Source organism: Nerophis ophidion, linkage group LG29 (genome assembly GCF_033978795.1).
Source record: "Nerophis ophidion isolate RoL-2023_Sa linkage group LG29, RoL_Noph_v1.0, whole genome shotgun sequence".
In the NCBI taxonomy this organism is placed as follows: domain Eukaryota; kingdom Metazoa; phylum Chordata; class Actinopteri; order Syngnathiformes; family Syngnathidae; genus Nerophis; species Nerophis ophidion.
This window is the reverse complement of record NC_084639.1, coordinates 30,697,757-30,722,032: the sequence shown is the minus strand read 5'-3', so window position 1 is coordinate 30,722,032 and position 24,276 is coordinate 30,697,757. Positions and strand designations below refer to the sequence as shown.

General features: G+C 41.9%; 1 protein-coding gene across 2 annotated transcripts in view; it reads right to left on the bottom strand.

Moving 5' to 3' along the window:
- LOC133546189 (gastrula zinc finger protein XlCGF57.1-like) overlaps positions 1-14,306 on the bottom strand; it is a 33,309-nt gene extending 19,003 nt beyond the window's left edge. The window contains exon 1 of one of the 2 annotated variants that reach the window (XM_061892081.1): positions 13,641-14,306. In XM_061892081.1, coding sequence (XP_061748065.1) covers positions 13,641-13,815 — 175 coding nt within the window. In that variant the 5' untranslated portion in view covers positions 13,816-14,306. The remainder of the gene's footprint in view (positions 1-13,640) is intronic. The other variant, XM_061892079.1, reaches the window with a different exon arrangement.
- Between the last annotated feature and the right edge of the window lie 9,970 nt (positions 14,307-24,276).

The window sequence follows — 24,276 nt, the reverse complement described above, 5'->3', positions numbered from 1 at the left end:
TCATCCAATCACATTGCAGGTCAGCTTGTATGCTCTCAGTACAACAGCCAATCACATTGCAGGTCAGCTTGTATGCTCTCAGTACAACAGCCAATCACATTGCAGGTCAGCTTGTATGCTCTCAGTACAACAGCCAATCACATTAGTACTGTTGTTTTGCTCCCACAGCACTCATCCAATCACATTGCAGGTCAGCTTGTATGCTCTCAGTACAACAGCCAATCACATTGCAGGTCAGTTTGTATGCTCTCAGTACAACAGCCAATCACATTGCAGGTCAGCTTGTATGCTCTCAGTACAACAGCCAATCACATTGCAGGTCAGTTTGTATGCTCTCAGTACAACAGCCAATCACATTGCAGGTCAGCTTGTATGCTCTCAGTACAACAGCCAATCACATTGCAGGTCAGCTTGTATGCTCTCAGTACAACAGCCAATCACATTGCAGGTCAGCTTGTATGCTCTCAGTACAACAGCCAATCACATTGCAGGTCAGCTTGTATGCTCTCAGTACAACAGCCAATCACATTAGTACTGTTGTTTTGCTCCCACAGCACTCATCCAATCACATTGCAGGTCAGCTTGTATGCTCTCAGTACAACAGCCAATCACATTGCAGGTCAGCTTGTATGCTCTCAGTACAACAGCCAATCACATTGCAGGTCAGCTTGTATGCTCTCAGTACAACAGCCAATCACATTGCAGGTCAGCTTGTATGCTCTCAGTACAACAGCCAATCACATTGCAGGTCAGCTTGTATGCTCTCAGTACAACAGCCAATCACATTGCAAGTCAGCTTGTATGCTCTCAGTACAACAGCCAATCACATTAGTACTGTTGTTTTGCTCCCACAGCACTCATCCAATCACATTGCAGGTCAGCTTGTATGCTCTCAGTACAACAGCCAATCACATTAGTACTGTTGTTTTGCTCCCACAGCACTCATCCAATCACATTGCAGGTCAGCTTGTATGCTCTCAGTACAACAGCCAATCACATTAGTACTGTTGTTTTGCTCCCACAGCACTCATCCAATCAAATTGCAGGAAAACCAAGGAAGAATAATTCTTAAACAACGCGCCATTGAGAAAAAAAATATGCCAACGTTGGTTTCGTCCGGGTATAAAAAACTACGACTTGGTCAACAAAAAACGAATTGCCGTATGCAAAACATGCAGTTCGAATATGTAGACGCAACAACTTCCAATTTCGTTCGACAGTTGAAGATGCACAAAGAAGGGTACGTTTTGATTGTAAGCTAAAGTTTATTGGCTGAGTAATGTGACTTTTATTTGCTGTGTAGTTAAATGAGTGAGGCTGTAAACTCACTGCTAACGTTATAACCATAGTCATCTTATAAGTAGACGCGGTATAGAGCACGTCTGCTACTGGCGCCGAGGAGACGAGACGCGCGGCCGCCATCTTGGAGTGGTGATCCGCTTCACTCAGTGCAATTAATTTGTCAGGAGCAATGAACAGTCGGCCTCCATCTTGGAGTGGTGATCCGCTCCACTCAGTGCAATTAATTTGTCAGGAGCAATGAACAGTCGGCGCATTTAATTAATCTTACCTCACTAAAAACCACTGATTTTCGTCATACGTGTAACTATGATAAAAGGACACATGTTTTGGTGTGTTTTATTATTCATAGTTTGCTTAACAGTAACAGAATATTTGTATATGCTATAAGTGACCAGACGTCCAAGATCAATACTGGGAATATAATCCCAGAGAAGGGGAAAAAAACATATGCATGTACATATGTATATACATGCATATGTTCCACATAAAAAAATGTATGAATACATTAGATATCTATGTATCTTACGGACCTATAGACTATCTCTGTTGCTGCAGCAGCAGGGAGTTTATTCTGTCTTGGCATTTTGTATTGATATTCTATTACATTCTTCCCTTAAATGATCATGTTTTCAGTGATTGTTTTATATGTATTTTTTATGTATGTCACTTTGGATAAATGCGTCTGCCAAATACTTCAACATAAACATATATTAACACGCCGAGTCATACCAAAGACTAAAAAATGGGACTCATTACCTCCCTGCTTGGCACTCAGCATCAAGGGTTGGAATTGGGGGTTAAATCGCCCAAAATGTTTCCCGGGCGCCCACTGCACCCCTAACCTCCCAGGGGGTGAACAAGGGGATGGGTCAAATGCGGAAGACAGATTTCCCCATACCTAGTGTGTGTGTGACAATCATTGCTACTTTAACTTTAACCTGTAAGTTTTTAGATCAGCTAAAACCACCAATCTGTTTGACTGGATTCAGAATAAAACTAAATTCTGTTGTACCCAACAATGTTAGTATTTGAATATTGTTACTTGAAAACTTATTCCTGGTTACATACATACTGTTAAGAAAGTATTGTCTTATATTTTGCCTAAAATGAGAATGCATCATAATCATTGGCAACTGGTGAATTTTGTTTTAGGTGGGGCTGAAAGTTTGTAAAGCAAATACCTGTAGGGGCGTCATCCTCCCCCAGAAGATTTCTTTGTGATTTTCACATACAAATATTGAAGATCTTTGCTCCTTCACAACTCTGTTGTAATATTCTTTTCCCAAAATACAACCATCCATCCATCCATTTTCTACTGCTTATTCCCTTTGGGTAGCGGGGGGCACTGGTGCCTATCTCAGCTACAATCAGGCGGAAGGCAATAGTACGTTAATGTTAAATCTTACTTGTGAAAAGTAATCCCCCAATTCCTATTTTCAACAGTCCGCTAATATTAACAGGAAAACGCTGAACACCACCCGGCATCTTTGTTTTCTACCTGTCAACTGTCAGTTTAAGCTGCTCGCCAGCTCCTCATCACCACTTCAAGATGGCGGCCAAATTGCTCGCGTCACAGCAGCCAATGCGGCGTCTACTTATAAGATGTCTCTGGTTATAACGTCATTGCAAACACGACAATCTGTTGCATCCACTGCAGTTTGCTACCATATTCATACTTTTTGTAAAGTGATTTTTTTCAAACAGGGTTGCATGAGGTACCTACACATAGTGTTACGTTAGTCAGTGTATCACAAACTGTAACGTAACGTTATACGGTGGTCAGCAGCACCGCATATTTTAGCCACCTACAAAAAGACAAACATAGTCAAATAAAGGTCAGTTAAAATGTACCCTATATTAAGAATATGTGTACAGATTGCTTTTGCATAGGGCCCTGAAATCTAAACAGTACATTGTTCATTATTATTTTCATGTATTTGTTATGTTTTTCATGTGTACGCAGACATAAACACACAAACAGAATGAGATGAGATCAGCTAGCTAGCTGCTAAGCTAACGAGGCTAGCGGAGAAAGGCAGCGCCGGTCTGAAGGAAGCTTCTCCCCCGCCACCGTGACCACCACTTCCCGAAGACAGCTGGCACCCCACTCGGCGACGGAAAGTTTCTGTGAGTATGGCTTCCTGCGCTTCGTGCACTTTACTCATGGATAGGTTGGCTTTGCTAGAGAGCTGTGTCCGCCAGTTAGAGCAGTGTAATTTCGTAACTTTAGATGTTGCGGACACATCTGCTAGCGTTAGCTGTAGCGAGCTAACTAGCCCAGCTTGTAGCAGCCCTAATCGGCCTACAAGCTACGGTGTACCGGTTGAGACGCATAATAGATTTAGCCCTTTAGCTAGTCCTACACCCCAGTCTACCGGGCACCACACTTTAGTCATAGGGGACTCCATCACCCGAAACATAAAGCTTAGCAAACCAGCAACAATTAAGTGTATTCCCGGGGGCAGAGCACCTGACATTGAAGCTAATCTTAGGGAGCTAACTCGCAACAGGTTTAGTAAACACGTACGGCAGGCTAACCGCACCACTAGTTATGCGAATATAGTAATACACGTTGGCTCCAATGACGTTAGGATGAGACAATCAGAGATTACAAAGAGAAACATAGCCAGGGCTTGTAATCTCGCCAGAAAGATGTCCAGGCATCGAGTAATTGTCTCTGGCCCCCTGCCTGGGAGAGGCAATGATGAGAGGTATAGCAGATTAGTCTCTCTTAACAGGTGGCTGGATAGCTTCTGCAGACAACAGGGATTTACGTTTATTGATAATTGGCCCTCTTTCTGGGGCAAACCTGGCTTGCTGAGGAGAGACGGCCTTCACCCTAACCAGGAAGGCGCTATCCTCTTGTCTCGGAACATAGACTTCGCATTGAGCCACATTTGACTAACTGCACTAGAGCAAGCCCGGTCACAGGCAATTACAGAGCCTGCTAGCCTGGGTATGGAGTCAGTTAAGTTAGAACTAGCCAGCGCCAGGCTGGATGATCCCTGTACACATAGCAATTTTCGTAGAATAATACACAACTCACAAAATGTTTTTTCTACTGTGTCTATGACTACGTCAGAGTTAGACATGCGTTCTACTGAGGTGGCAAATTATGATGCGTTCAGTTTTTCGCAGCGCCAAGTAGACAATCTGAAAATTCCCGTCATATCAATTCCTAGATATGGTCGTAATTATTTTAAGTACACTGGGCATAATAAACGCAACATTATTAATATTGCTACTACGGATAATTTTATCAACAACTCCTTAAAACAGCCCACTACCTATAATATGGGCTTTCTAAACATCAGATCTTTGTCTCCCAAAACGTTATTAGTCAATGAGGTCATTAGAGACAACAACCTTAACGTCATCGGTCTTAGCGAAACCTGGCTTAAACCAGACGACTTTTTTGCGATAAATGAGGCATCCCCTCCTAACTATACGAATGCGCATATTGCCCGTCACCTCAAAAGGGGAGGGGGTGTCGCACTAATATACAACGAAAACTTTAACTTTAGTCCTAACTTAAATAATAAATATAAATCGTTTGAGGTGCTTTCTATGAAGTCTGCCACACCTCTGCCTCTGTGCCTGGCCGTTATCTACCGCCCCCCAGGGCCCTATTCGGACTTTATTAGTGAATTCTCAGAGTTTGTTGCTGATCTAGTGACGCACGCCGATAATATAATTATAATGGGGGACTTTAATATCCATATGAATACCCCATTGGACCCACCGTGCGTGGCGCTCCAGAGTATAATTGATAGCTGTGGTCTTACACAAATAATAAATGAACCGACGCATCGCAGCGGTAATACGATAGACCTAGTGCTTGTCAGAGGTATCACCGTCTCCAAAGTTATGATACTCCCGTATACTAAAGTAATGTCCGATCATTACCTTATAAAATTCGAAGTTCAGACTCATGTTCGGCAAGCTAATAATAATAATAACTGCTATAGCAGCCGCAACATTAATGCTGCCACAACGACGACTCTTGCGGACCTACTGCCCTCGGTAATGGCACCGTTCCCAAAGTATGTGGGCTCTATTGATAACCTCACTAACAACTTTAACAACGCCCTGCGCGAAACCATTGATAGTATAGCACCGCTGAAGTTAAAAAAGGCTCCAAAAAGGCGTACGCCATGGTTTACTGAAGAAACTAGAGCTCAGAAATTATTATGTAGAAAGCTGGAACGCAAATGGCGCACGACTAAACTTGAGGTGCACCATCAAGCATGGAGTGATAGTTTAATAACTTATAAACGCATGCTTACCTTAGCTAAAACTAATTATTACTCAAATCTCATCCGCATTAATAAAAACTATCCAAAATTTTTGTTTAGTACAGTAGCATCGCTAACCCAACAAGGGACTCCTTCCAGTAGCTCCACCCATTCGGCAGATGACTTTATGAAGTTCTTTAATAAGAAAATTGAACTTATTAGAAAGGAGATTAAAGACAATGCGTCCCAGCTACAACGGGGTTATAGTAACACAGATACGATTGTATATACGGCGGATACTGCAAATATCCAAAATAGTTTCTCTCGTTTTGATGAAATAACATTAGAAGGATTGTTACAACGTGTAAATGGAATAAAACAAACAACATGTTTACTTGACCCACTTCCTGGGAAACTTATCAAGGAGCTTTTTGTATTATTAGGTCCATCAGTGCTAAATATTATAAACTTATCACTTTCCTCGGGCACTGTTCCCGTTGCATTCAAAAAAGCGGTTATTCATCCTCTCCTTAAAAGACCTAACCTCGATCCAGACCTCATGGTAAACTACCGACCGGTGTCTCACCTTCCCTTTATTTCGAAAATCCTCGAAAAAATTGTTGCAGAGCAGCTAAATGAGCACTTAGCGTTTAACAATCTATGTGAAACCTTTCAATCCGGTTTCAGGGCAAATCACTCGACTGAGACAGCCCTCGCAAAACTGACTAATGATCTATTGCTAACGATGGACTCTGATGCGTCACCTATGTTGCTGCTCCTCGATCTTAGCGCTGCTTTCGATACCGTCGATCATAATATTTTATTAGAGCGTATCAAAATACGAATTGGTATTTCAGACTCAGCCCTGTCATGGTTTAACTCTTATCTTACTGATAGGATGCAGTGCGTCTCCTATAACAGTGTGACCTCGGACTATGTTAAGGTAACGTGTGGAGTTCCCCAGGGTTCGGTCCTTGGCCCTGTACTCTTCAGCATCTACATGCTGCCGCTAGGTGACGTCATACGCAAATACGGTATTAGCTTTCACTGTTATGCTGATGACACCCAACTTTACATGCCCCTAAAGCTGACCAACACGCCGGATTGTAGTCAGCTGGAGGCGTGTCTTAATGAAATTAAACAATGGATGTCCGCTAACTTTTTGCAACTTAATGCCAAAAAAACGGAAATGCTGATTATCGGTCCTGCTAGACACCGACCTCTATTTAATAATACAACTTTAACATTTGACAACCAAATAATAAAACAAGGTGACTCTGTAAAAAATCTGGGTATTATCTTCGACCCAACTCTCTCCTTTGAGTCACACATTAAAAGAGTTACTAAAACGGCCTTCTTTCATCTCCGTAGTATCGCTAAAATTCGCTCCATTTTGTCCACTAAAGACGCCGAGATCATTATCCATGCGTTTGTTACGTCTCGTCTCGATTACTGTAACGTATTATTTTGGGGTCTCCCCATGTCTAGCATTAAAAGATTACAGTTGGTACAAAATGCGGCTGCTAGACTTTTGACAAGAACAAGAAAGTTTGATCATATTACGCCTGTACTGGCTCACCTGCACTGGCTTCCTGTGCACTTAAGATGTGACTTCAAGGTTTTACTACTTACGTATAAAATACTACACGGTCTAGCTCCAGCCTATCTTGCCGATTGTATTGTACCGTATGTCCCGGCAAGAAATCTGCGTTCAAAAGACTCCGGCTTATTAGTGATTCCTAGAGCTCAAAAAAAGTCTGCGGGCTATAGAGCGTTTTCCGTTCGGGCTCCAGTACTCTGGAATGCCCTCCCGGTAACAGTTCGAGATGCTACCTCAGTAGAAGCATTTAAGTCTCATCTTAAAACTCATCTGTATACTCTAGCCTTTAAATAGACCTCCTTTTTAGACCAGTTGATCTGCCGCTTCTTTTCTTTCTCCTATGTCCCCCCCTCCCTTGTGGAGGGGGTCCGGTCCGATGACCATGGATGAAGTACTGACTGTCCAGAGTCGAGACCCAGGATGGACCGCTCGTCGGGACCCAGGATGGACCGCTCGCCTGTATCGGTTGGGGACATCTCTACGCTGCTGATCCGCTTGAGATGGTTTCCTGTGGACGGGACTCTCACTGCTGTCTTGGAGCCACTATGGATTGAACTTTCACAGTATCATGTTAGACCCGCTCGACATCCATTGCTTTCGGTCCCCTAGAGGGTGGGGGTTGCCCACATCTGAGGTCCTCTCCAAGGTTTCTCATAGTCAGCATTGTCACTGGCGTCCCACTGAATGTGAATTCTCCCTGCCCACTGGGTGTGAGTTTTCCTTGCCCTTTTGTGGGTTCTTCCGAGGATGTTGTAGTCGTAATGATTTGTGCAGTCCTTTGAGACATTTGTGATTTGGGGCTATATAAATAAACATTGATTGATTGATGATTGATTTAACATATTTTCTTGGATTTTTTAAATTCTATTTGAGTTTTGTCTCTCTTAGAATTAAAAAGGTCAAGCAAAGCGAGACCAGCTTGCTAGTAAATAAATAAAATTTTGAAAATAGAGGCAGCTCACTGGTAAGTGCTGCTATTTGAGCTATTTTTCGAAAAGGCCAGAGGGCGACTTATCTGGTCCTTACAGGCGACCGGTGCCCGCGGTCACCGAGTTGGTGACCCCTGCTCTACAGTTTGTCGACCGGCAGAACCGGTCCACTGAGGATGCAGTCAACCCCGTCATCCACACCACCCTCACCCACGTAGAGGGCAAGGACACCTATGCCAGGCTATTATTCATCGACTACAGCTCTACTTTTAACACGGTCATCCCACAAAAACTCACTGCTAAACTCCTCACTGTTGGTCTGACACCAACTCTCTGTGACTGGGTCCTGAACTTTCTCACAAACCGGCCCCAGTCAGTCAAAATCGGCAACAAGACATCAGGCACAAAGGTTCTAAGCATTGGGACCCCCCAAGGCTGCGTGCTGAGCCCCCTATTGTACACCCTCTTCACACACGACTGTGTGGCCTCCCAGAACAACACCACTATCATCAAGTTAGCAGATGATACTACGGTCGTCGGACTGATCACCGGGGGAGCTGAGGCAGTGTACAGAAGGGAGGTAGCGGAACTGGTGGCCTGGTGTCAGGATAATAATCTCTCCTTGAACACAGACAAGACCAAGGAAATGATGTACATAGGGGGGACAAAGGTGGACAGGGTGAAAACCTGTAAATTCCCCGGGACCCACATCAGCGAGGACCTCACCTGGGGACACAACACCCAACAAACAATAAAGAAAGCCCAGCAGCGACTGTACTTCCTAAGAAGGCTGAGAAAATTTGGCATGCCACCCAAAATTCTCAGCAACTTCTATAGAAGTACGGTTGAGAGTGTCCTTACCAGCTCAATCACGGTCTGGTATGGAAACTGCACTGCTAAGGCCAGGAAGGCACTCCAGCGAGTGATTAAAACTCCTCAGTACATATCAGGAGCAGCCTTCCCCTCACTACAGGACATGTAGTCTACCAGGGCCACCAGGAGAGCACACATCATCATCAAGGACAGTACACAGTCTCTTCAGCCTCCTACCATCAGGCAGACCATACAGGAGCCTGAAATCCAGGACTACCAGACTGACTAACAGTTTCTACCCACAGGCCATCAGGCTTGTGAATGCTAACTTTTGAATGTTAGCTCCCTCCAACTCCCCGTTTTTACTTTTGTCTTTTTGAACAAAAGATAGCTACCTTGACCACCCCCGAACTGTGAACCATCACTGTAGACACGTTTCACCGTTGATCACTAAAGACACTTTAACTGCTGCTGTGACCCAAGGTCACCTCCATATTTATACTGTTGACTGTCAATCAGAATGTGCAATAATGTTATGTTACTTACTCTGCCTTGTATATACATTTTTATTTTTATTTTATATTTTTAGCTAAGTACCGTGTGACTTGTTGAAGGGTGGACTAGCAAAGTAAGATTTTCATTGTACGGCAAACTGTCTGTTTAACTGTGCATATGACAATAAACAATCTTGAATCAAAAAGTGATTTGACGTAATATTTTGATATTTACACATCGCATATTTACACACACGCATTTTACTAGAATACCCTTATGAGCATTACATATATCAATATCAAGTACCTACTGTACTGTTTACTTGTTGAAATACCCTTTTTAGAGCAAATATCTGCCGAAATGGCCACTTTGTTGCTGCCAAAAATGTATTTTAAGTAATATTTTGATATTGACACATCTCATCTCTGCATATTTTACTAGAATACTCTTATGGACATTACATATATATATAAATCAAGTACCTACTGTACTGTACACTTGTAGAAATACCCTTTACAAAGCTAAAATATACCAAAACAACCACTCTGTTGCTGCCAAAATTTGATTTTAAGTAATATTTTGATACTGACAAATCTCATCTCTGCATAGTTTACTAAAATACCCTTATGAGCATTACATATATCAAAATCAAGTACCTACTGTACTGTTTACTTGTTGAAATACCATTTTTAGAGCAAATATCTACCCAAATGGCCACATTACTGCTGCCAAAAATGTATTTTAAGTAATAGTTTGATACTGACACATCTCATCTCTGCATATTTTATTAAATACTCTTATGGGCATGACATATATATAAATCAATTACCTACTGTATACTTGTAGAAATACCCTTTACAAAGCTAAAATATACCAAAACAACCACATTACTGCTGCCAAAAATGGATTTCAAGTAATATTTTGATATTTGCACATCTTTTCTCGGCATATTCTAATGGAATACCCTGATGGGTATTACATACATATAAAGCTAGTACCTACTGTACTGTTTACTTGTTGAAATACCCTTTTAGAGCTAAAAACTACCCAAGTTGCCACTTTACTGCGACCAATAATTGATTCCAGATAATATTAACAATAATAACCAAATTGTCAGAATAATTGCATATAAGTTATAAAACAACTTTGTGTTCCATTGAATTCAGGTCCCCTGCGACGAGACCAAAGCTGTCTTTCATCTTATCAAACAAAAGGCTTGTAAAACTCCACTGTCTGCAATGGGATGCAACATGGAGGTGTCGGTTTCTTTGATCTGTTGACAGCCACAGGAAGACCTTTTCTTGACCCGAGATCTACAAAGCTGAGAGGGAGCAAACCTGACGCGGCTCAAGGCACCTTTTCTTTTAACTGTTTATGACCGAGTGTGACAGCCGTTTACGACCCCCCTCCCTTTAGAAGCAGCTATGTAATCAGAAAAGGCCCAAATAGACGAGGACGCGTGGAACTCCCTCGTCAGAGCGTGGTGGGAAACTGTACGAAGTTGCAGCCCAGACGTTTCTCCTCATGAGCTAAAGTGAATCCTGTCTGTGTTTGATTACTTTGCTCCCTGTCTTGTTTAATAGATGTCATCGGCAAAAATGTCAAAGAATTTCTCTGAAACACAATATTATACATTCTGAAAACGATAGCAAGAATATACTTACAAATTTCAGAAAATGTCACGAGCAAACACTTTGTTTAAAAGGTTTTTACTGCCTTTTTAGCCCTTTGAGACATTTGTGATTTAGGGCTAGATGAATAAACATTGATTGATTGATAATATACAAAAATTCAAAATAACTGAAGAAACATCACTGATAAACATTGGAAAACTGTCACTGAACGTCTTAGTGTGATGTCAATTTGTGACAGACAAATAGTACACAGTTTCCACATGGTGAGGACATTGATGGGCAGACTCACTGTCTTACGGATTACCTCAACTTCTGACCTGCCCTGCTAAGACTGTCCGGTGCCACCCTAATGACAAACCCTGGGTAACACAGGAGGTTCAAGCTGTCCTCAACAAGAAGAAAGCTGCCTTCAGGAGTGGAGACAGGGAGGCAATGAGAGCAGCACAACGGGAGAAGAAAGGACACGTGAGGAAGGCTAAGGACAGCTACAGGAAGAAGCTGGAGCAGAACAACGTGAGGGAGGTCTGGGAAGGTGTGAAAACCATCACAGGCCACAAGACAAAGACCAGAGCAGTAGAGGGGACAATAGAGAGGGCCAATGAGATTAAGAACTTCTTCAACCGGTTCAACCAGAACCGGTTGAAGTGGGGGGTGTCCTCCCCAACCCTCATCACAGCCACCCCCTCTTCTTCTCCCCCCCAGCCATGGTTGCAACCCCCTCCTCCTCCTCCTCCTCCTCCACCAGACATTAGTCATCTCTGTGGACCAGGTCAGAGGTCAACTGAGGAAGCTGCATCCTAGAAACTATCTGGTGCGCACCGGAATCTATCTGGTGTGCACTATGTAATATTTAAGTACAGTCTTTTATTTTCTAATCAATTCATTTTTTAACATGAATTGATTAACGTGGACCCCGACTTAAACAAGTTGAGAAACTTATTCGGGTGTTCAATTGTACGGAATATGTACCGAACTGTGCAATCTACTAATAAAAGTATCAATCAATCAATTCCTACATGCAAACATAGTGTTGATGTTCAAACTGTGTGTAATGCAACAGTATTTAAAATTATTAAATATACTTGTTAAATAATGTGACTTCCTTGTTTTTTATGAATAATTAAGGCCTACTATGCTACTATATTTTAATGCTGTTCATGATGGTGGTACTTGGAAATCCAAGTATTTTCTGAGGTGGTACTTGGTGAAAAAAGTTTGACAACTACTGACGTAGTGACATTGTAAACTACATCGGCAGACACCATTTTGTTATACCCAAACGGCGTCTGCTCATACATCGCGCTTCCAATGAGATCCCGTCACCCCCCCGAGTAAAAAGGTTCCACAACCGTTCACGTTATACCAACTTATCTTATTGTCCATCATGTGAATGTATGAAGTGGAACTAAATGTGATCTCTGAAAGGGGTACACATTATTACCAAAGCAGGGCCCCCATCCACATATACAATACTACTACATATCTGATGAAAAACAATATTATTGTTGTTTTTTTAATTATAAGTGTGCCAAACCACCTCTATTTGGACATTATCTAATGCAGGGGTGTCCAAAATGCGGCCCGGGAGCCATTTGCGACCCGCAGCTAATCGCCACACATTCTGCAAAAATTGCAAAATTGATAGTATTGCAAAAATTCAAAAAAAGATTTAAAAAAAGTGGAATGAAGTGAAATATAATGAGAAAACGTGGCAATGTTGACACAAAGCTGCCATGCAGGCAGTTTTTTTTTGTGTCTTTATTTTGTTTTTTTTCCATTGCTCAAAAAAAGGACAAAAAAAATCTATGTTATAATGAATTATTACTTAAAAGTAATCACTTTAAAATGTTTTATGTCGAAAAATATTGCATATGTTGTGTGGTTGCTATATAAAAACATCAAAATTTGGACAAAAGAGCATAAAATAAACAAAATAATAGTTCAAACTTAAAATCGAAATATATATTGGAAGTTTATCTTGAAATTTAAGTGTTAAAAGTAAAAAAAAAAAATCTCATACAAATGCATCACTTTATGAGTGGGGAACCTTTCGGATCTCAAATATATTTAGTAGGATTTTATTTAACTTTTCACTGTGATTACTCAAAAATAATAAATAATTAAAATCAATGATGTCCTGCATTATTGATCTTTGAGGGCTTGAATTGCTGAATAAAGGAACTCTCCTGAAGGAATCAATAAAGTACTAACTATTTATCTAAATACTGCATATTTCAGTTTTACTATAAAAAACAAGGTTGTCTTTGACTGAAAAGGCACAAAACCTTATTTGTTTTACTTTATATCAACTTCAAGTTGATATAGAGATTTACTGTAAGCATTAAATAAATAAAAAAATAATAATAATTTGACCTTTTTTTAACATTTTAGTGACTGAGGCCCTCTATGCTCCCCAGGAGCCCTAAGGATAAAAAAAAATCCATATATTTTGTTATGGTTTGAAAATGAAAAATATCAAAATGGTCCCCGCATGCTTACATTTTTCCGTGTTCGGCCCTCTGTGGAAAAAGTTTGGACACCCCTGATTTAATGGAAATGACTGCTGCAAACACGTCATGTTCATGATGAAATATAAAGTTAGTAAAAATGTGAGAGTAAGAAGTAAACAAACCTGTTCTGTGTAACACAACTTGAGGTTTCTTGAAAACAGCCTCCAATAGTTGACGTAGTCTCTCGTTCTCTTCTTTTGTACGAGAAAGTTCCTCTTTGTACTCTGCTATCGTTCTTTCACACATTTTCACACAACAAAGTTCCTCCTCATACTTTTCTATCGTTCTTTCGCACATTTTCACACAATCACAACACTTTACACTCACACTTGATCTTAACTAAGCGATGTGTTGATCAAATCCGCGTCTCTTTGTTAGCGGCTAACAAGCTAAGCTAACTAGCATGCTAAGCTAATTGGCGCGCTCAAACAACTATCAAGCTAAACGGGCCTAATAATCTCCAAATGTGGCTGAGACGAGTGGAGTTTATCCTGACACGGAGGATGAATAAAGTGTAGTTAGTAGCGATGTGAGGAGATGTGCCGAGGCTTAGAAGCGTGTGTGGAGAAAAGGAGGACTTTGCCGCAAAGCGCATGTCTTCCAAGCATGCGTCCGTAGGGGCGGGGCCAAAGAGTCATTGTTGTGATGTTTTGAGCTAGGGAGTTTTCAGAACTACACTACCCAGCATGCAACACTGGTGACGAGCATGCGCGGTAGCCCCGTGAAGTGGTGTCGTATGTCGCCATGCAGACAGCTAGAATGTGGTTATGAGCACGCTGTGTGAGTCAACGTTGAACACGCCTCGTCTGCATTTATTACAATTAGACAGACAGCACAATAAATGCATTAAAAACAGTACTAGTTAATTATTTTCATGCATACATGATTTAAAGTAAAATACGGTTTATATATTTGAAATATCATTTTTGATTGATTGATTGATTGATTGATTGATTGATTGATTGATTGATTGATTGATTGATTGATTGATTGTTTGGTTAATTGATTGATTGATACTTTTATTAGTAGATTGCACAGTTCAGTACATATTCCGTACAATTGACCACTAAATGGTAACACCCCAATAAGTTTTCAACTTGTTTAAGTCGGGGTCCATGTTAATCAATTCATGGTACAAATATATACTATCAGCATAATACAGTCATCACACAGGTTAATCATCATAGTATATACATTGAATTATTTACATTATTTACAATCTGGGGGTGGGATGCGGATTTTTGGTTGATATCAGTACTTCAGTCATCAACAATTGCATCAACAGAGAAATGTGGACATTGAAACAGTGTAGGTCTTACAGTAGGATATGTACAGCCAGCAGAGAACATAGTGAGTTCAGATAGCATAAGAACAAGTATATACATTAGAAGAACATTTGATTATTTACATTAGGTTATTTATAATCCGGGGACATGGGATGTGAATGGAGGAGGGTATTAGTAAAGGGTTGAAGTTGCCTGGAGGTGTTGTTTTAGAGCGGTTTTGAAGGAATATAGAGATGCACTTACTTTTACACCTGTTGGGAGTGCATTCCACATTTATGTGGCATAGAAAGAGAACGAGTTAAGACCTTTGTTAGATCGGAATCTGGGTTTAACGTGGTTTGTGGAGCTCCCCCTGGTGTTGTGGTTACGGCGGTCATTTACGTTAAGGAAGAAGTTGGACATGTACTTCGGTATCAGGGAGGTGTCGCGGATTTTATAGACTAGGCTCAGTGCAAGTTGTTTTACTTTGTCCTCCACCCTTAGCCAGCCCACTTTGGAGAAGTGGGTTGGAGTGAGGTGTGATCTGGGGTGGAGGTCTAAAAGTGACCGGACTAGCTTGTTCTGGGATGTCCGGAGTCTAGATTTGAGAGTTTTGGAGGTGCTGGAGTACCAGAAGGTGCAAGCGTAATCAAAAAAGGGTTGAATGAGAGTTCCCGCTAGAATCTTCAAGGTGCTTTTGTTGACCAGAGAGGAGATTCTGTAGAGGAATCTCGTTCTTTGGTTGACCTTTTTGATGACCTTGGTTGCCATTTTATCACAGGAATGATTAGCCTCTAGAATGGAACCTAGGTAGGTGATCTCATCTTTCCTGGTGATAACGATGTCACCCACTTTTGTTGCCATGTGTTGTTGTTTGTGGTTACCCGTAGGAAGAACTATGTCGAGCTGCATGAATAAGTTGGCTTTAATTAAGTCTTCAGCAGGACAGCAATTGTACGTACGCACTAGAGATGCGCGGTTTGCGGTCACAACCGCGGAGTCCGCGGATAAACCGCGGGTCGGGCGGGTGACATGACGAAAAGATAGATTTTAAATAGATTCGGGCAGGTGGCGGTTGAACCAATTCGGAAATATATATTGGAATAATCCCAGGAATGTAGGCTCAAAAAAACTTCTTCGTTTGTCTTGTCTTTATTGCACAAGATGTAATACAACCACACAACAGCTCTCATGTCTCTAACGCTTTTCCCTGGACAACGCAAACTCTCACTTCCTGTCGATAACGTCACTTCTCTATCTCTCCCGGAAGTCCCGCCCCCCAGCCAAAGTCATTGTTTAACACCTCGTAGCCAGCCGCTACATTATACATAGTTAAATGTTATGTTGAAGAGGTTCATTTAGCCTACTGACGTGTATTTATAAATGGTTGGTTTATACAGGCTAGTAGGTAAAGTGTTGTACCTGACAACTCTTGATGGTACAATCCATACATCACGTCACAGACAACGTCACGCTAACATCACGTGACACCTCTGATGAAGGCTGCAGAAGCAAAGTAGCCCAAACTTGTCAGGTACAACACTTTACCTTACTAGCCTATAGAAATCAACCATTTATAAATAGTTAAATGTTGTTACCCACATACGAAAAACGAGCAGCACTCTTTGAAACGGTATGTGGGCATACTTTTATTTTGAAGTGTCTCGTTTGGTCTGTCGACGGATGTAAGGAAGCTACTTCCGGGTGTGGCCAACGAGGTATTTGTCAATTGTTGGTTTTTTACTTAGTAAAATGTTTGATCCACATGCTGTGCATGTTATTATTTTTACGTTTGTAACCTGCTTTATTTATTACAGTTTTCACGGTGAATTTGAATGGAAAATAATTCTTTTAATAAATCAGTTCAAGAAAGCCATTGTGTCTGTGCTATTTCTAACCTCACTAATGCCTTGCATCGTCTATATTAGATATATAACAACGGGCGGGTGGGTGTGGCTTTGATGAAATGTTGGTTCGGGTGGATTGCGGGTGGATGACGACTTTAGTGATGTGGTTGCGGGTGATATAATTGCCTATCCGCGCATCTCTAGTACGCACTGCATGAGAGGGTGGTAGTATCTGACTCCTCGATGTGCACACCCTGGTGGTGTGTTCTAGAATTACAACAACAAAACAGTCATTTTACCAAATCATCTACATCCTTCCCTTTTAGTTAAGCGTCCTTAAAAAAAACAAAAGAAGATAAGTGAAATGAATATCCACATGCCCCTAAAACTGACCAACACGCCGGATTGTAGTCAGCTGGAGGCGTGTCTTAATGAAATTAAACAATGGATGTCCGCTAACTTTTTGCAACTCAACGCCAAAAAAACGGAAATGCTGATTATCGGTCCTGCTAGACACCGACCTCTTTTTAATAATACAACTTTAACATTTGACAACCAAACAATTAAACAAGGCGACTCTGTAAAGAATCTGGGTGTTATCTTCGACCCAACTCTCTCCTTTGAGCCACACATTAAAAGCGTTACTAAAACGGCCTTCTTTCATGTCCGTAATATCGCTAAAATTCACTCCATTCTGTCCACTAAAGACGCTGAGATCATTATCCATGAGTTTGTTACGTCTCGCCTCGACTACTGTAACGTATTATTTTCGGGTCTCCCCATGTCTAGCATTAAAAGATTACAGTTGGTACAAAATGCGGCTGCTAGACTTTTGACCAGAACAAGAAAGTTTGATCACATTACGCCTGTACTGTATATACCTTTATATACATATATACATACATATATACCTATACTGTATATACCTTTATATACATATATACATACATATATACCTATACTGTATATACCTTTATATACATATATACATACATATATACCTATACTGTATATACCTTTATATACATATATACATACATATATACCTATACTGTATATACCTTTATATACATATATACATACATATATACCTATACTGTATATACCTTTATATACATATATATATACATATATACCTATACTATATATACCTTTATATACATATATACATACATATATACCTATACTGGCTCACCTGCACTGGCTTCCTGTGCACTTAAGATGTGACTTTAAGGTTTTACTACTTACGTATAAAATACTACACGGTCTACCTCCATCCTATCTTGCCGATTGTATTGTACCATATGTCCCGGCAAGAAATCTGCGTTAGAAAGACTCCGGCTTATTAGTGATTCCCAAAGCCCAAAAAAAGTCTGCGGGCTATAGAGCGTTTTCATTTCGGGCTCCAGTACTCTGGAATGCCCTCCCGGTAACAGTTTGAGATGCCACCTCAGTAGAAGCATTTAAGTCTCACCTTAAAACTCATTTGTATACTCTGGAATTTAAAGACTCCCTTTTTAGACCAGTTGATCTGCCGTTTATTTTCTTTTTCTCCTATGTCCCACTCTCCCTTGTGGAGGGATTCCGGTCCGATCTGGTGGCCATGGATGACGTAGTGGCTCTCCAGACCCAGGATGAACCGCTCATCCAGAGTCGGGACCCAGGATGGACCGCCCTCCTGTGTATCGGCTTGGGACATCCCTGCGCTGCTGATCCGCCTCCGCTTGGGATGGTTTCCTGCTGTGAACGGGACTCTTGCTGCTGTGTTGGATCCATTATGGATTGAACTTTCACAGTATCATGTTAGACCCGCTCGACATCCATTGCTTTCGTCTTCTCCAAGGTTCTCATAGTCATCATTGTCCCCGACGTCCCACTGGGTGTGAGTTTTCCTTGCCCTTATGTGGGCCTACCGAGGATGTCGTAGTGGTTTGTGCAGCCCTTTGAGACACTAGTGATTTAGGGCTATATAAGTAAACATTGATTGATTGATTGATATGTAACTGAGATCAAATCTCTTAACTGTGTAGGGTGAGTACAAACAATTCACCATCTCTATGGAATATCTAAACAAATTATAGAACAGCTAGAAAAATACTATCTCAAAATAAATCACACGTGCATTTTTCTTTTCTTACTGCACATACTTTGGATTGGGTCTGCAAACTCGACCTGCATGTGTTTTGTAAGCTGTGTCAGTCCGCGTAGTGAATCTGGGTCGAATTGGTGATTTACTTTCCGTTTGCCTAATCACTGTCTTTTCTCTCAGTGGTGTGGGGGGGACCAAGTCCACCATGGTATGTCTACCATCCTGAGAGTCTGCTTCGCCGTTCTGGAACGGTGTTGGTGGTTGTTCTTGAACCGGGACGATGTGGCGACGATTCCTCCTGTATCTTCTCCCATCGGACTGGATGATGTAGGAACGTGGCTCTTCGCACGACTTTTCCACTATTCCAAGTCGGTCATGTCCAGCAGGAGTCTGCATACGGATCACTTGCCCTTCTGCCAAGGGAGTCAGTGGGCGACTTGATTTGTCGTAGTGACATTTCACTGTAGTTCTCTTGTCGACTAGTTGAGCGTGTACTTGTGTTGAGTCTTTTGCTGTTGGCTGTAGTAGTCTGGTACACACTGGGATAGCTGCACGCGTTTATCTTGACATTAAATGTTCGGCAGGGGAACCAAGGTCTGCATCTCGGGGAATGTTTCTGAGGTTCAGGAGGTTTAGGAAGACATCAGTTTTGTCCCGGTGGGATTTCTCCATCAGTTGCTTGTCACTCCTGACAGCTCTTTCCGCAAATCCATTCGACCGGGAAAACTCTAGGCTGCTGGTGTTGTGGATGAAGTCCTGCTCCTCAGCAAATTTCCTGAATTGCTCACACTTGTACTGTCTTACATTGTCAGATAGCAGTGTGTGTGGTGTACCGTGCAATGAAAAATGTTATTTTCATTTTGGAAATTACAGCTATCGCTGTGATGTTTTGTAGAAGGTCAATTTCAAACCATCCAGAATAGGAATCCACTATCACCTGGTAGTGTTGTCCCCGCCATTCAAAAATGTCTGTAGCAACTGTGACCACGGAAGGTCTGGAACTGGATGAAGATGAAGTGGTTCTTTCTGCTGATGTGGTTTTGTGCTGTTGCACACTGTGCAAAAAAGTAGTTCTTTAGTGATGTCTCGTGACATTGATGGCCAAAAGATGATACCTCTTGCTCTGCGTTTGGTCGCTTCAATGCCTGGGTGACCTTTGTGTACAATCTTAATGTACTCTTTTTGTAGTGACGTTGGAATGACTGCTTTCTGCCCTTTCATGACAATTCCATCTTCCACAGTGAGTTCGTCTCTGGAGGGGAAGAAAACTTCAATGGCAGGCTGCAGCTGAGTCTTTCTGGCAGGCCATCCACGCTGGATAACTGTACTGAGTCTGCATTACTTCAACCTCCTCCATGTGCTTCTTGAGCTCTTCCAGGCGGGCTGTAGAAATGTAGCTCACAGACATGACGTCGAAAGAACTACTGTCAGATGGGCTCTCACTGTCTGTTGCATTAGGGGCTCTTGAAAGAGTGTCAGCTAAGTACACGTGCTTTCCTTTTTTGTAGATTAGGCTTATGTCATAGCTTTGCAAGCGTAGCAGCATCCGCTGAAGACGGGCCGGGGCATTGTGAATTGGTTTCTTCAAGATAGTCCCCAACGGTTGGTGGTCAGTTTCTACTATGGTGGCCTTGCCATACACATAGTCTCTGAACTTGGTGCATGCAAACACAAGAGCTAGTAGCTCCTTCTCAATTTGAGCGTACCAAGTTTCTGTTTCTGTAAGGGTGCGGGATGCAAAGGCTACTGGCCTTCCATTTTACATGAGGCAGCTCCTAGTCCAAAGCATGACGCGTCACAGGTCAGCCTGACTGGCTCTTTGACATCTTAGTAGGCCAATACTGGTGGAAAGGAGAGACATGCTTTCAGGCGGTCGAAAGCATCTTGGTGTTGCTGGAACCAGCACCATGCGGTCTCTTTGTGAGTCAGCTTCCTCAGTGGCGTTGGGATGTCACTGAGGTTTGGAATGTGCTTGCCAAGATAGTTAACCATTCCCAGGAAACGGTGAAGTGAAGTGACATCTGTGGGGACTGGCATGTCTGTGATAGCAGCAGTTTTGGAGGGGTCAACTTTCAAACCTTTACTTTTGAAGAAATGACAAACGTAGCATACTTGGTCAAGTCGAAATTTGCATTTCTGCGGGTTGAGTTTGAGGTTTATTTCCTTCACACGTTCAAACACCTTTTTTAGGTTGGCGTCATGCCTCCGATGATGATGTCATCGACAATGACTGAGCATGGATATCCAGCAAAGAGCTGATCCATTGTGCGCTGGAATACTCCGCTTGCTGAGTTAATGCGAAGGAATCTGTAACGTCCAAAAGGAGTACTGAATGTTGTCTTCATTGAGGACTTCTTGTCCAGGCGGATCTGCCAGAATGAATTTTTTGCATCTAGCACTGAAAACATTTGTGCTGCTACCTCCTCCACACTTCTCATGGGGTGGTGGGGCCGTTTTAGTGCTTCATTTAAAGGCCTACTGAAAGCCACTACTACCCACCACGCAGTCTGATAGTTTATATATCAATGATGAAATATTAACATTGCGACACATGCCAATACGGCCTTTTTAGTTTAATAAATTGCAATTTTAAATTTCCCGGGAGTTTCGTCTTCGAAACGTTGTGTAATGATGACGTGTACGCAAGACGTCACAGGTTTTTAGGAAGTATGAGCGCTGCACACACACACAGCTAAAAGTCGTCTACTTTAACGGCATAATTATACAGTTTTTTGGACATCTGTGTTGCTGAATCTTTTGCAATTTGTTCAATTAATATTGGAGAAGTCACAGTAGAAAGATGGAGTTGGGAAGCTTTAGCTTTTAGCCACACAAACACACAGTGATTCCTTGTTTAAAAATCCTGGAGCTGAAACTTTCCTATGGATCAGAGTGCGGTCAAGAGAACATGGATCCCGACCACATGTCAACCAGCAGGTTTCGGTGAGAAAATTGTGGTTAAAAAGTCAGTTCTTACCGGAGAAAAGCTGAGCTTGTGCCATCCATAAAGCTGCCGTCAACTCCCCTGAGACACTGCGCGTCAAGACAGTCGTGGAGACACACTTCCGACTATCAGGTACTATTTAACTCACTAAAACACTAGCAACACAATAGAAAGATAAGGGATTTCCTAGAATTAGCCTAGTAAATATGTCAAAAAACTTCGGAATCCGTCCCAATGCAATCACATTTTTTTTTAAAAACTTTTTTTAAATTATTTTTTTCTAGTCCGTCGCTATCAATATCCCCAAACACGAATCTTTCATCCTCGCTCAAATTAATGGGAAAATTGTTGTTTTCTCGGTCCGAATAGCACTTTTTGTTGGAGGCTCCCATTAAAAACAATGTGAAGATGTGAGGAGCCATCAAACATGTGACGTCATCGTCTGCGACTTCTGGCATTTCTCTTAGCACCGAAAGTTGCGAAATTTATCGTGGATGATCACTACTAAATCCTTTCAGCAAATATATGGCAATATCGCGAAATGATCAAGTAAGACACAAAGAATGGACCTGCTATCCCCGTTTAAATAAGAAAATCTGATTTCAGTAGGCCTTTAAATCTTTGGGGTTGATGCACAATCTGATTTCTGATTTGACTTTTGTGTGCCCAGCGACCATGGATGACACCCAAGCTGTTGGTTCGGTGACTGAAGTAATAACGTCTATGCTTTCCATGGATTTAAGTTCAGCTTTCACACAGTCTTGCATCGCTACTGGGATGCGGTGGGCCGGCCTAACAACTGGCGGCACATTGGGGTCCACTGTCATTGTGTAAACAACTGGTAGTTCTCCGAGCTCTTCACTGAAAATATCTTGGTATTGTGTGAGGATCCGTGCGCTGAACTCTCCAGTGTTCTCTGTGGTGACATGGTGCACATCGGGACTCAACTCGACTAGCCCCGTACGCAGGCATGCACGGAAGCCCAACAGTGATGTCACATTCTATCCACTGTGAAAAATGGCAGTAAGTGGCGCTGTCCCTTTAAAAAGCATGTCAGCGTAGCTTCACCTTGTGTCTCGATTTTGGCTCCTCCGTAAGCCACCAAATTTGTGCTTCTGTGTTGTTTGGCGAGTTTCACGCCGCTGTTTACTCTATTGAAAGTCTTCAGTGACATTACATTGCATTTAGCACCTGTATCCACTTTCATTTCGGTTGGCATGTCGTTTATGCACACTGTGACAAATCCTTCATCTTGGTCTCTTTGTTGTGGATTTACGGAGTCAATTCAATTTTCTATTTCCAAGCCATCCACGTAGATTGTGTCATTTTCACTTTGGCTGTGTTGATCCACTGTCACATCATGCACAGACTGTCCATGGCACTTGTTTGTGGTAAACTTGGACTGACTCTGTGGCTTTGACTTGCAGCATTTTTTGTAGTGATTTTGTTTTTTGCAGCTGTTTTCTTGTTGTAATTCTCGAACACACCACCAGGGTGTGCACATCGAGGAGTCAGTTACTACCACCCTCTCATGCAGTGCGTATGTACAATTACTGTCCTGCTGAAGTCTTAATTAAAGCCAACTTATTCATGCAGCTCGGCACAGTTCTTCCTACGGGTAACCACAAACAACAACAAAACAGTTATTTTACCAAATTATCTACATTGTCCATTTTACATTTTCAAAACAAAGACATACAACTTATTTTCGTAAAAATATTCAAATATTTAACAATGTATTGAAACAACAGTAGCATAAGGAAAGAAAAAAAGAAACAAAATAAATATTACACTCATGATATTATTTTTGTCTTTGATGATCATTTGTTTTATAATGTATTTTAGAATGTGGGAGGTTTCCATGTTCTTTTTAAATTTCAATTGGCATTACATACATTATATCTATACATCTATATCTGGCAGCACAGTGGAAAAGGGGTTAGTGCGTCTGCGTCACATTACGAAAGTCCTGAGTAGTCAGGGTTCAATCCCGGGCTCGGGATTTTTCTGTGTGGAGTTTGCATGTCCTCCCCGTGAATGTGTGGGTTCCCTCCAGGTACTCCGGCTTCCTCCCACTTCAGAAGACATGCACCTGGGGATAGGCCCCTCCCACCTCCAAAGACATGCACCTGGGGATAGGCCCCTCCCACCTCCAAAGACATGCACCTGGGGATAGGTTGATTGGCAACACTAAATTGGCCCTAGTGTGTGAATGTGACTGTGAATGTTGTCTGTCTATCTGTGTTGGTCCTGCGATGAGGGGGCGACTAGTCCAGGGTGTACTCCGCCTTCCGCCCGATTGTAGCTGAGATAGGCACCAGCCCCCGCCCTACTACCCTCCCACCCCCACCCCCCCACGACCCCAAAAGGGAATAAGCGGTAGAAAACGGATAGATAGATAGATAGATAGATAGATAGATAGATAGATGGATAGATAGATAGATAGATAGATAGATAGATAGATAGATGGATATAATGCCACCCTCGGGCAGACGGTATAGGGTGCTTTAAGCTGGCACAAATTCACTAAAAATCAGCTTTTACCCAAGAGCCATAGTAGCACAATATGTCCTTCATGTCCTCATGTGTCATGTTTTTAATTTGTTTCAATTT